This window comes from Corylus avellana, chromosome 4 (genome assembly GCF_965113065.1).
Source record: "Corylus avellana chromosome 4, dhCorAvel1.hap1.2, whole genome shotgun sequence".
NCBI lineage: Eukaryota > Viridiplantae > Streptophyta > Magnoliopsida > Fagales > Betulaceae > Corylus > Corylus avellana.
The window spans coordinates 28007174-28020331 of record NC_142493.1 but is presented as its reverse complement, the minus strand read 5'-3'; the positions used below and the strand labels follow the sequence as shown (position 1 = coordinate 28020331).

Below are 13158 nucleotides of genomic sequence, written 5' to 3'. Positions count from 1 at the left end.
TTCTATTCATTTGTCCGCTTAAGTCTTTGCATATTAATTAGTAAGGCATTCTAGAAAGGTCAAGTAAATGGCCTAAAAATATATTCTAGAAAATTACTCGAAGAAAATAACATACATGTACTTGAGTACTTCCAATATATTGAGTCATTGACTATTATGCTGGTGCTAATTAATAATTATGAAAAAGAAGAAGTCTTGGAACAGCTACAACGTTTTCAGAAGAGGTTTCATTTGATAACACCTTTTTCTCCTCTTTTTTTTTTGTCAAAATAATATATTAATAAACAACCCAACACAAAATATTTGAAATTATTTTCATTTATATATATCAACAACCTCCTACCAAAAGATAACCTACTGAAAAAAAAATGTGTTGCATGCAGATGAATTCTCTTGTCCTATTGCACACATTTTGTGGACTTGCCATCAACAATGGATGATTGGGGGAGTGTGACAACAAATTTCAAAGAAACTCTTGCAATGGATCTGATTTTTTGCAGGTAGTGCAAGAGATGTGTAGTAAGTGCAATATTGATGAATTCATTATATTTGTGGTGATAACAATGAAGATATGGTTAAGATGAAGATATGGTTAAGAAGAAGCACAATAATGCATGTGAGGGATTCTCTCTATCCCAATTTAGTTGTGCAGGGGGAGCAAGGGAGTCATTTGTTGAATATAAAAATGCAAATGCAACAGAAGGTGACTAGATGAAAGAGAATGTTGGGATATGGCAGTAGATAAAAAAAATGGGCTAATGGGCATGGGAGCCACAGTGCGGGATCATGAGAGACGTGGAGGAAACACAATGAGTGAGTACTCAACACGATGAATAGTTGGCAGATGTCATGTCATAATATATATATGTGTGTGTGTGTGTGTGTGTGTGTGGCATTGTTATAATATGCACTATAATATACATAGATATCTATATTTTGTGTATACTAGTCATGACTTCTAAAGATTGTATACATATGATATAGTGGCTCAACTTTTTATTGATCTTATATCACTTAATATTTTTAATCAAAATATAATATTTTGAAAGTCTCATTTATAGATTATATATTTTTTGTGTTAAGGATGGTCATCAAAATTTATGACTATTAGATGTCATTTATTATTATGAGATTTTAGTTGAAATTGTGAGGATCCTATTAAAACGATTAAACAGAGAACATATAATTTGATGGTGTTAGGACATGTTTTGGTCCAATAATTTCCGATTGGTGAGATTTGCATGTTCTTCACATTCTTCGAGGTATTATTGATCTTTAATCTTTATGCTCTTACAAGACAATTATCCATTAAGAGAACTCGCCGGTGGGGTGCCGCCGGGTCTCACTCCGATACCTAAGTTAGTTTATTTGATAAAAGTATGCCCAATATCTAATAGTTGAGTAGATGATTTATAAATGGTATAAGAGCCTATTTATAAGCTAGGATTAGGTCTTCTACTTAAACTTGCCGAAATACTAAGAGTTGTGGCCCATTATTCTTCTGGTGTGCTGATATTGATATTGAGGCCCATGATATATCATGTAAGCTAATAGAGTAGAATTATTTATAACCGATGGAAAGTTCATAAAAATAGCCATCAATTAATAGTTTTTTAGATGACTAATAACAAGAAGAGGAAATTTCTCTTAATCCCCATGAACTTCTATCGCCTTTTCAATTACCCTAAAAAATTTAAAAACTCTCAATTTACTGTATCGAACTTTTATTTTTTTTCTGCAATGTCACTCATCGGTTAGGTTTTTCTGTTAAATTATATCAAAATTTTCAAAATACATATATTTTAAAAACTAAAATAAAAATAATTTTGCAAAGATTCGAGAGGGTTAAGTGTAACTTAAATATAGTTTTTACATGTATTTTGTTATTTCAATACACAATATATATTACATAGCTGTGCGTGTGTGTATATATAAAGTGAATATGCTAGAACTTAATTTTATATATATATATATATATATATATATATAAATTAATATAAAATAAATATGGTAAATAAGTGTGAATAACTTATTTCGTACAAATAGCCTACACCAGTACGGTCGGTCAAAGAGGCCGTCAGATTCAAACTTGGCATTTGTAAAGACGAAAATTCAAAAGAAAGACCGCGTTAGCACATCTGTGACATTTCCTCCCTACCTTACCAGTTACCAAAAAATATTATTATACCTTAGTCCAATAGACCCCATAACCACAAGCCCAAACAAATCGCATTTCCTCCTATCCCGTTCCGCTATTTCAAAGGTAAGCGGTAAACCTCTCTCTTTTCGTTCTTTCTCTCTCTCTCTCTTTCTAAATATAAATATGGATTTGTAAATCAATACTACTATATATACAACTAGCGTAAAATATTAATTTCCTAGAGTGCAAATCCAGCATTTCGTTCTTCGATCCCATCGTCTCTTGTCTTTGTTTCTGAAGCTTTTGTAGCTGTTGTTTTGGTTGGTTGGTGGTATAGGGTTAAGGTTTTCGGTGGTGTGAGATGGGGCAGCAATCTCTGATCTACAGCTTCGTGGCTCGGGGAACGGTGATTCTGGCCGAGTACACGGAGTTCACTGGAAATTTCACCGGTATCGCCTCCCAATGCCTTCAGAAGCTCCCGGCTTCCAACAACAAGTTCACCTACAACTGCGACGGCCACACCTTCAATTACCTCGTCGAAGAGGGCTTTAGTATGTCCCATCTATATGTATTTGATCTCTTATGTTATTCTTTTTCATCAACTCTCTCATCAGCACCTAATTCTGATCTAGATCTCGGTTTCTTAGATTCACCGATTTTGTTGACTTTTTTTGGTCAGGATCTGTGTGTTTGACCGTTCTACTATGCCTTATATACACACACACACACGCGCGCATATGTCTCTTTACATATATGTATACGTGTGTGAGTTTATATGCGTTTGAATCATGAAGGTATCGATTATGTGGAATTGTTTCTTGATTTGTGAGATTTCGATTTTGTTCTGGATGAAATATGGTTGATCTTTTGATGAATGTTTTGGCGTGGAAGTGAGAGGATCGCGTATAGGTGTAAAGTTATACTTTGTTTGGCCTTAGATACAATCGAGGAAGAGAGGAATTCAGATTTGTATTTTTGTCATTTATGGAAGCTGGGTTAAATTGATTGCCTAACTGAATATTAGTACCAAGATAATACTGTCTTCAGTTAGAATCTCGAGCAATAGGTTATTTTTTTCCCATTGATATCCTATGATGTTTTAATTCCTCACCTTTTGTATTGCTTTTTGAGATTGGTAAGAAGGGAAAAAACAAGGGGAAGTGCTTCCGGTTGGCAGATCTAGTCCTTTGGAGTGGAACTGTACTATCTTTTGCTATTATGCTATGAGAATTTGAGTATGATCACATTTCTCACTCATATGAAATCAATTATACCAGGCTATATGCACCAAACCTCTTTATCGAGTGTAGGCATTCATGTCAAATACTGCTATACGTCACCCCAAAGCTTATGTGGCGTGGTCCCCCAACCATTATGAAGTGTGTTGTAAGCCGCTTTAGAGTATGGGGTGGAGGTTACACTTTTAATTTTTAGCTCCTATCTGAATGTTTCAAAATTGCTTTAATGTTTCTCAGAATGTTGCTGTTTTCTTTGATTCTATGACTTTATGAATGTGGTGGCTTCTTTTTAGAACTTCTCACTGAGAATTCATTGAAAGATAAAAAAGGGGATAAAGTAAGATGTTGCATAATATTAGCTGCAGATTTTCCTACTTTCGCTTCTCGTCAGAGTTGCTGGGTATATAAATAAAAAAGTGAACAAAAATTTCTAACTTAGTATCTATGATGCTAATACTGAACAAATTGCATGTTCTCTCTTTCAAATTTTTTTTTTTCCTTTTTCTTTTTGAGTTGTTGCAGCTGCCTTTCTTGTTAAAATAAAAATGTGGAAAGGATTGTTGGATCATTTTATTGTATCCAAGCAGTCTACAAAATAAAGTTAAATGCTTTGTTGGTTTTAATCCCCAGGGATCACGTATGATTTTGTTTTTTACCCTGCCACTTTATTTTGGATGCTGCAGCCTTTTGTGTAGTTGCTGTTGAATCTGTGGGCAGACAGCTTCCCATTGCCTTATTGGAGCGAGTTAAGGAAGATTTCAACAAGAGATATGGTGGAGGGAAAGCTGCAACTGCCGTTGCCAATGGCCTGAATAAAGAGTTTGGGTATGTATCATCCTTTCTTTCATTTTATAGAGATATGGCTTTGTTTCTTCCAAGTGTATTTTGACTCTTTGGTCCATATTATAGGCCCAAACTGAAGGAGCACATGCAGTACTGTGTGGATCATCCTGAAGAGATAAGCAAGCTTGCAAAAGTGAAGGCTCAGGTTTCTGAAGTCAAGGGTGTTATGATGGAAAATATTGAGAAGGTATGGTGCTACTGGTAGCACTCGTAATGTTATGATGTAATTTGAAAGTCAAATTTTACTGAAGATATAGGCTGCATTTGCATCCATGTTTTTGTTAACCTATGTTATTGGTAATTGGTATAAAATATCAGGCATTAATGTTAAGAAATTGACGTCTGCCTTCTTTCCCTTTTTTATGTTCCATTTTTTTTTTTTTAATATAAAACAAATGCTTCATGTTGTGATTAAGTAAATTCATCTGTTGTGCACAGGTTCTTGACCGTGGTGAGAAGATTGAACTGCTGGTGGATAAAACTGAGAACCTTCGCTCGCAGGTTAGTACTGGAAAATCTTTTTATAGATGAATTGACTGGAAAATATTTTAATAGTCAGATATGCTCTTGTGGAATCTGTGTATGCTTTAGTTCTCATTCTTTATTTCTTTCCAGTTTTGTTTAGGTTTTCTCCTCTCTCTGACTTGTTGATATTGCATGGCCTGATCCTAACAGTTGGATAATTACTTTGTTGAATATATGTTTTGATGTAATTATACTGGTTCTACATTACAGGCACAAGACTTTAGGCAGCAGGGAACCAAGATGAGAAGAAAGATGTGGTTCCAGAATATGAAGATCAAATTGATTGTTTTGGGTATTATCATTGCCTTGATTCTTATCATTGTTTTGTCTATTTGCCATGGCTTCAAGTGTAATTGATTTGGAACTTCCTGGACACTTCCCTGCCGCCATGCTGATTTGGATTGTCTTGGTAGATTCCTTTCCACCTTGCAGATCCTTTCCCTTGGGTTTTTGATCTTTTAGGTTATACCTGTCCCCGTCTGCTAGCTTTATAGGTTTGGGGAGCATTTGTATTCTGGATTGCTTGTATAGTTGATGTGCTTCAGCTAATGCTAGTAGATAATTTTTTCTATATGTTCTATGTTGTGGATTTTTTTGTTTAAGATGTAATGGGGAATACTTGTCTGCATATTACTATGTCCTTTTGGAATGCTATCAATCTGTCACATCATTTTTCTTTGTATAATTTCTTCCTTAGATGTTTTGGAGATGGGCAGTGGGGTTGGATGTGTTCTTTCAAGTAAACCAACACAATCTTACTATTACGTTAATTTGGCGCTTGGTTCGTGGCATCTAACATTGTCCCAACATTCACATTCTCAAGAATGTGATGTCTGGGAATTCCCAGGAATGTGATTATTCTCACGTTTGAGAGATTAAGAATCTGATTGAATTTTCAGGAATATGAGATTCTTATGTTGTTTGGTTTACTCCCTAACATCTTAATAAGAAGTATTCATTCTTCCCAAAATATCTTTGTATTTTTCTGTTCAATTATATAATTGATGCAAAAATTTAAAAAATGGGAGGGAAGAAAAATACTAATATAAACCGTTGTTTTTCTTTTATTTCTCAATTTATAAATTGCATATATTATTTTGATTTATTCTTCATTCATAACCAAATAAAACCTATTCATTTTCATTTTTGTGGAATAGAATAGTTCTTCACTTTTATATACAGATTTTACGCCAAGTGTTTTTTTTTTTTTTTTGGTGGAATAAAACAATTTCACTTTTATAATAAATTTTACAAATGGTCACAATTAAACTTAAAAAATAACATTAAAAAAATACAACGTCAGCAAGAGTAAAATACAAAAGTATTTGCTAAGGGTAGACTAAAGTTGCCAAGAGTGTGCACAAACTGAAAATGATCGATTATTTGAATAGGAGCAAGTCATGACACAAGTGAACAACTGAAACAATGGAAGTAGTTCTTAAGCATTTAATTTTTTCAATTTATTTTCTAGATAAATATTTTGTCCTATTCTTATCTGGTATCTGCAATGAATGCTATTGGCCATCTGCTCTGTACCCTGATCAAATTCTCAATGGCTCAATATCACAGTTGGGCCTTCGCTCATTATTTTGTTTCACGGAAATGCATCTTCGTGATTGATTATGTTAGAGAACAGATTAAGAATAAGGCAGATTTTAGAGATTCTGGTTGAAGGGAGAGGGAGAGTTTTTGTAAGGACGCACATCAGAAAGTTTAGCGCATTATTAATAAAAACATTTAGGACATGTGCATGCATTATTGTTGTCGTTTAAAAGTAAACATTATCAAGACCAAAGGAACGCGTATTCTTACCTGTGTAGAAGAAAATTCAAAGAAATTCAAAGATTACTCCCATCTAAACTTCCCATAAGATCCTTCACGGTAATCTTGTTAATGAGTATACAGTTTCAAGAAATTTTCCATGTGATTGATGGAAGAGAGGATCCTCTCCATTTTAAATTTCCTATTTCCTCCTATTAGTGCATTTAGAATGACAAAATTGTCCAAATTTTTTTGAAGTTCAAATTTTTGGACATCACTACCCTTTTAAATGCACTAACCAGAGGAAATAAAGGAGATTTGAAATGGAGAGAATCATTTTCCGTGATTGAACAAGTACTAGGGTGAAAGTTCAATTCCTGCAATGAAAATCTTTAAACCTAATTAGCATTCACCACATTTCCATTGATGTCTTAGATAAAATTGAGTCAGACTATGGATCAAATGACCTCAAGTCTCTTATGTGCTAGTTACCCCTCTTAATTTTTGTTTTCTTATAACCCCTATCGGACAAAAAAAAGTTGTATATATCATGCCAGCGTTGAACGGGTAAAAGACACAAGTCAGGCGACTCAGGCCCACATACCCGCACAGTGGCCCTTTACAAAGAACGCCTAGAATAAAATATACAGTTGCTTTCGAATGAATGCTCACATATGTTACATAATTGGTACCCCAGATTCAAGTGAATAAGTCCTGACGGTCGTTTTTCTCACGGACAAACATTCACAAAAGGAGGTGAAAGAAGCTCAAATCAACAAGCTAACTGATCTCTAAATGGAGAGATCTCTTCAAAGATGGGCAATCTCCTTGTCCTGATTGGGGCCCATTGGTTCATCAACTGTTCAAGCCCCTCTATGCAAGCATCTTCTATACTTGATCTTGCGTAGTTTGATGATGATGGTGCAGATTGGTACTTCTCTAGTTCCTGCAGCAGCTCCTCTGCACGATTTCTTGACTTGGGGTCTTCGGACCCTGAAACTTTACCCTGCAATACATCTTCAAGACATGTCCTTGCCTCATCATATCGAGATTGCTTGATCAGGCACAGGCACAAGTTGCAAGCCTTGTTAGCATCTGGGTCGATTAATTGAGCTTTGCGATAAACCACTTCGGCAGCCATGTGGTTTCCCTGCTGCATGTAGGCCCAACCCAAGTTTCCCTGCGTGACAGGCTTCCAGAGTCACAGGTTTGTGCTGATAATCTAAATAATGACGAAGGGGAATGAATGGGAAATGCAAGGATAAGACAAAGCTAAAAGCCCTTAGTTTTCTATATGATTTATTTACTCATATAGGATTTACACGATAAAGCATGGGTGAATGTTGAGGTCAGCAGCTCATGCTTATGGAAAGAGAAGGCAAAATGAAAACAGAGAACTCATCACATGCTACGAGCAAACTAGAATATAGGTGAGGCAAAAGAGAGACTCCTGAATTCCATGGGGACATACAACAAGTCATTAGCTTTAGATTTCAAATAAATGTTTTTGGCAAATTGAGGGTCTTTCAGGAAACAACTAACAGAATCTTGAAATATATCAAAAACTTTTGTGCTTGAAGAGTTAAAAACGCAGAATTAGAAAATAAAAAATTGTGATAAAAATCCAATTATTTCACTACACTAAGAAGCTCATACAAGTACTAAAAAACCAGAAAGAGTAATTGATGTTATATAGTACCAGTATCCTGGACGTCTCTTGCTTGATGGTGACCTGGAATTTCTTTCCATGAGAGCGACCTGTTTTGGTAGGCTTACCATTGAAGGCTTCTCCTTGGTAAATCATCCGAAGCTTCTGCTTCAGTAGCTCAATCTGCTCCTCGATTCTCCCACATTTCTGTTAAACTTAATATGGTTACAAAAAGAGAGAAGGATAATGAAGGCCAAGGGAGAACCCCATCTACCCCACCCATGTCTTTTATGTAGCAACACAATATAAGAACCATAAAAGCCACAAGAGTGGAAGTGGCTGCAGACGTGAGCAGATTATTTGCAAAGTGTATAAAAGGTCCAAGGGAATCACGTTGCTTGATTCTGAAGCAGCGGAAAAGGAAAAGAAACTTTGGAATCATTGAAGATTCTAAATTCCCTTCTTTTAACACATTCAACCATACAATATGGAGAGACGTCACGAGCATCAGTATAATGTTCAAAGGTCCAAATTAAGTAAATTGTTTATTGAAATTCCACGATGCCCATCATCTTTGATTGCATCAATAATTCAAGATAAACTGCTGGATATATACTAAATGCTGACCAGAGACAATAAACATGTAAATCTCATGCAAAATACAGGATTATATGTAACACAGTACGTGATAATTACTACCAGCTAGTGGTATACAATCTTTGATGACACAGTACCTGAGAAATAACCGAAAATCCTAAACCGATGAAAAATGGTAAATTCAATCATTTTTAATTATTCTAACAGTAAGTTAAGTAAAAAAGAAAAAAACTTTAAACTTGTTTTGTGCTTCTGTGGATACCTTGTACAGGTCAATAAGGACATTGTCCAATGATTCCTGAGCTTGCTTGGAGCAGCGATTCCTGAAAGCTTTTATAGCTTCAACTGCTTCTTCTGCTCTATCCTGCTGTTTCATAACTACTGCCATGTCTTTGAGGGCACTGTCTATTCTATCACCCACATTTATCGCCTTCCAGAACAACACTATAGCTGCATCTGGGTCCTTCTCAACTAGCTGTACAAAACCAATAGTTTGAGTAACTCATTTAGATACGCAGCTTAAGTTGAACAAAATAGGTAGTTTACTGTTAAACGAAGAAAATAACGAACTCAAGACGCTCCTAGCAAACAAATCTGAGAACAGATTGAGATATGTGCATGTTGGAAAGTTGTGCCAATTACATTTGAACAAAAAACTTCAACCGCCACTTAGAAATTTTTTATTTTATTTTTAGGATAACATGGTATTCCGAAGTTGGTCTCTGTCGTTCACCTCATATTTTCACTTAAGTATTTGGGGAGAGAGTTAATAAAATGATTAAATCATGATTTTCAAAGCAAATGAATATTGATCAACTGAAAAAAAAAATGCTTACTCATAATTTTCAAACCACTACTTGCGTCCAAAACTTTTTCGTTAAATATAAAGCAACCATTTCAATATCAGCATTGTTTGCGATTTTTTTACCATTTTCAGCAAAAAGCCAAACATGAATCAGAGAAATCCAGCTACTTTGGGAATTTTGGGTAAATTAGGATAGATAAAACAAGGTTGGATATGACCGCGGCAGGAAAAGTAGTTCAGAGAATTGAACAAAGTCTGGGAAAAGAAAACCCCGGTAATTATAATATGGGAAAGGCAAAAGGCCCACATCCAGCAACGTTTTCCAGTCCCAACAACCAATACCTCTGAAGTCTAAACACAAGTAGGATGAAAAAAAAACACAAAACATTTTTACATACGCAAGTGAAAATTGACAATTCTCTTGTTTAAAAAAGCACCGATTTCATGTGTAAGCGGATAATTTTACGGTACCCTCGGTTAAAGGAAGAGTAATCAGTAAACCATCCACAAGTGCAATTGAAGATTCCAATGAAATAACTCCCTGAATTCTCTCCTCAATCGTAACCAGCAGCGGCATATCACAGATTGGCTTTAAAAAAAAAAAAGAAGAAGAAGAAGAAAAAGAAAGAACCTGGACGTGCTTGGCTCGAACGTAAGGGCTATCACCGGGAGGGAGCTTATGAACAACATGGTACAGAGGAGGAGGATCTTTCTCCTCTCCTTTTCTCGGGCTCATCTTCCTACACGGACTTTGTTGGATGTGAGGAACGAAAAGAAAGAGTGCATTTGAAGCTGCGGAGAGAGGGAGCTGGAGGTCATGCGAGCTGTAGGTTGGGAGAGGAATGAACCTGGACGGCTTAGCGTCCGAGTTCGTTTTCTTGTGGATTCGCTTCGTTTGTAGGACCGGATTGCTTGCCACGTATGAGTGTTTGACGCGTGGTAGTCGGGCATATGTAAGCCTCTCTAATCTAAGTAGATAATTTTTCTTTTCGGGTTATAAGTTATAACTATTCCTTATTTAACATTTCCTTTTAAAGATATTCTAGTTCTTCCCATCGCAATCATATTCATAATCATGCTCATGTACGGGGGTAGAATCAAAATTTGAAATGAGGGAGGACGAAACTAAAAAAATGAAAATTTTCAAGGATAAAAGGTTAATTTTGGAGGTCCAACTCATAAAAAAACATAAAATTTATTTTTTTAAAAAATTAAATTTTAGAGATTTTAAACAAAAATTTGGGGGACTGGAGGAGTGCTGCCCCCGCTAATGTGACATGGAGTAGTAGTCATTAAATAATGAGAAATGTTTTATTTTTATTATAAAATATGAGTTAATCTATCGTTAAATATGTAATATCACATATATGTTTTACATATTCAATGATGAATTTGTTAAAAAAATAGACAAGAGATGAATGTGTAATAATTATTTTAGATAATTCATTGTTTTAAAAAAATAAGATGTGTTTGGTATCATTCTTTCACACATTATTGTCTATCTCTTTTTTAAATACACTATTAAATATTTTGAACCTACATGTGGGAAGGTCTTACATATTTATGATGTATTTGCATACCTCTTGTATGAAAATGGACAAGAGATGGGGAAAAAATAGACACCAAATATTTCTAAAAGAAAATAAATAAATAAATAAAGACTATTAGTCTATGCCACGTAGTGTGATTTGTACTCTTTCTTTTTCTAGCACATGTGGTTTGCCTATGTATTAAATAGCCACCTTGATTTATAAAAGTATCACAAATATTATTTGTAGACATTTTATAAACGCAACTAGTCTTTTCGTTCATGTTCCATCAAAAAATTTAACAGCTTACCACATCATGGCCTATTAGAGCCTAAAAAATGTCATACTTAAGGGTGTTCAAACGGAGCGGTTATAATCACTTTGTCAACTGCTAGCTACTTTGGTAGGCGGTTATTAAATTAAAAACCGGCCTATGTATTAAATAGCCACCTTGATTTACAAAAGTATCACAAATATTATTTGTAGACATTTTATAAATGCAACTAGTCTTTTTGTTCATGTTCCATCAAAAAATTTAACAGCTTGCCACATCATGGCCTATTAGAGCCTAAAAAATGTCCTACCTAAGGGTGTTCAAACGGAGCAGTTATAATTATTTTGTCAACCGCTATCTACTTTGATAAGCGGTTATTGTGGTTAGCGGTTTTAGGGGTATGGCAAGGGAGTTAATATCTGCTAACTGCCTACGGGGCGGTTAGTACAAACCGTTTTAGCACAAATGAGGCGGTTAGCGGTTATTAACTGCCTACCTTTATATTAAAATATATATTAAATATTTTATAATAATAAAATGTATAATAAACTATCCAAAACGACGTTGTTTTGGTGTTTTGGGCCAAGCCTTATTCAAAAACATTGGCTGGCCAACAATTTTGTTTATTTCATATTTTTTGAAACATTTTGGCCTTAAACCCTTAAAATAAGTCAAAAAATAGCCCAATTAAAGGCCCAAAATACTTTAAAAGCTCATATAAAAAAAAAACGGTTATAAAATCATCGGTTATTAGATTGAATAACAGCTAACCGGTTATAAAATAACTGTTAACTGCCTAGGCGGTTGCGCTTATTAAAAATCGATAACTATCCAAAGCGGTTGCGATTAGTAGTTATAGCCAATAATCGCCGATTATAACCGTTTGCACACCCCTCTGGCAAGAAGCTAGGTGGACCTAAACCCCAAGGGTGGGATCTTCTTCATCCCCACAATCCACTGTAGGGATCATCTACTCCTACGACTATGGGACACTTGTTGGGCTCTATTAAGGGTGGGTATCGATTCGGTTTGGTAAAGCCATTTTCGGTCAGTTAACCTAAATTGTCAATTAAATCGGTTAATTCACCGATAACATTTCGATAAATATTTATTTCGAAAGTTTTGGTTAAACGAATATTTCAGTTAAAATAGGTTTGGTTTTATCAATTAACCATGAGCTTTTTTAATTTGGCAAAAAATTGATTGTTTTGGGGTCCCATATTATTTTTTTGGGGCTAAAATAGCTTATTGAACCAAATAAATTTTAAATTGACCCATTAATTAACACAATAAGAATCCACCATATATATGTAGATAGTTAATTATATTTATTATTGTTTAATTATCAGTTAATTCGATTACTTATCAGTTAACTGATAAAAAAATATTTATACCAATTAACCGAACTGAACTGACGTCGGTATAAAAATTATAAACTGATTACTGATTGACTTCTTGCGGTAGGCGGTTAATGTCGGTTCGGTTGCTATTGGTAGACGGTAAACGTTAATCTGCTCACCCCACAAATAATACATATATATACACCTTATAAACGCAGTTGATCTCTAAATCAAATTGCCTATTTCATATTTAATATCGGGGCAAACCACAAGTACCTAGTGGGATGTGGCTTGCTAATCTAGGATTGGACAAATAGCGTCGATAAAACTATTTTTACATTTATTTTATATTAAATTTTTTTTTTTTAAAAAAAGCAAAAAATATTAACAAACGGAATCTTTGTGTACACTTTTTTTGAATATGTTTTTATTATTATTAGTAAGCTAGTTATAAAAAT

The 13158-nt window shown here is 34.7% G+C and overlaps 2 protein-coding genes across 3 annotated transcripts; one reads left to right on the top strand and one right to left on the bottom strand.

The window, feature by feature from the left end:
• The first annotated feature begins 2154 nt into the window (after positions 1–2154).
• Positions 2155–5424, top strand: VAMP726 (vesicle-associated membrane protein 726). 2 transcript variants are annotated; one of them, XM_088515439.1, is made up of 6 exons: positions 2155–2263; positions 2478–2691; positions 4062–4203; positions 4288–4408; positions 4660–4722; positions 4957–5424. In XM_088515439.1, the coding sequence occupies exons 2-6, from the start codon at positions 2502–2504 to the stop codon at positions 5101–5103; spliced, it is 663 nt and encodes a 220-aa protein (XP_088371565.1). In that variant the 5' UTR covers positions 2155–2263; positions 2478–2501; the 3' UTR covers positions 5104–5424. The 2 variants fall into 2 exon arrangements, with proteins under 2 accessions (XP_088371565.1, XP_088371564.1); XM_088515438.1 differs by lacking the exon at positions 2155–2263 and having other exon boundaries at positions 2409–2691.
• Positions 5425–7034: 1610 nt separating this feature from the next.
• Positions 7035–10413, bottom strand: LOC132177817 (Tetratricopeptide repeat (TPR)-like superfamily protein). Its single transcript, XM_059590280.2, has 4 exons — positions 10189–10413; positions 9015–9227; positions 8207–8362; positions 7035–7687 (listed from the first exon to the last, which is right to left on the bottom strand). The coding sequence occupies exons 1-4, from the start codon at positions 10291–10293 to the stop codon at positions 7280–7282; spliced, it is 882 nt and encodes a 293-aa protein (XP_059446263.1). The 5' UTR covers positions 10294–10413; the 3' UTR covers positions 7035–7279.
• Between the last annotated feature and the right edge of the window lie 2745 nt (positions 10414–13158).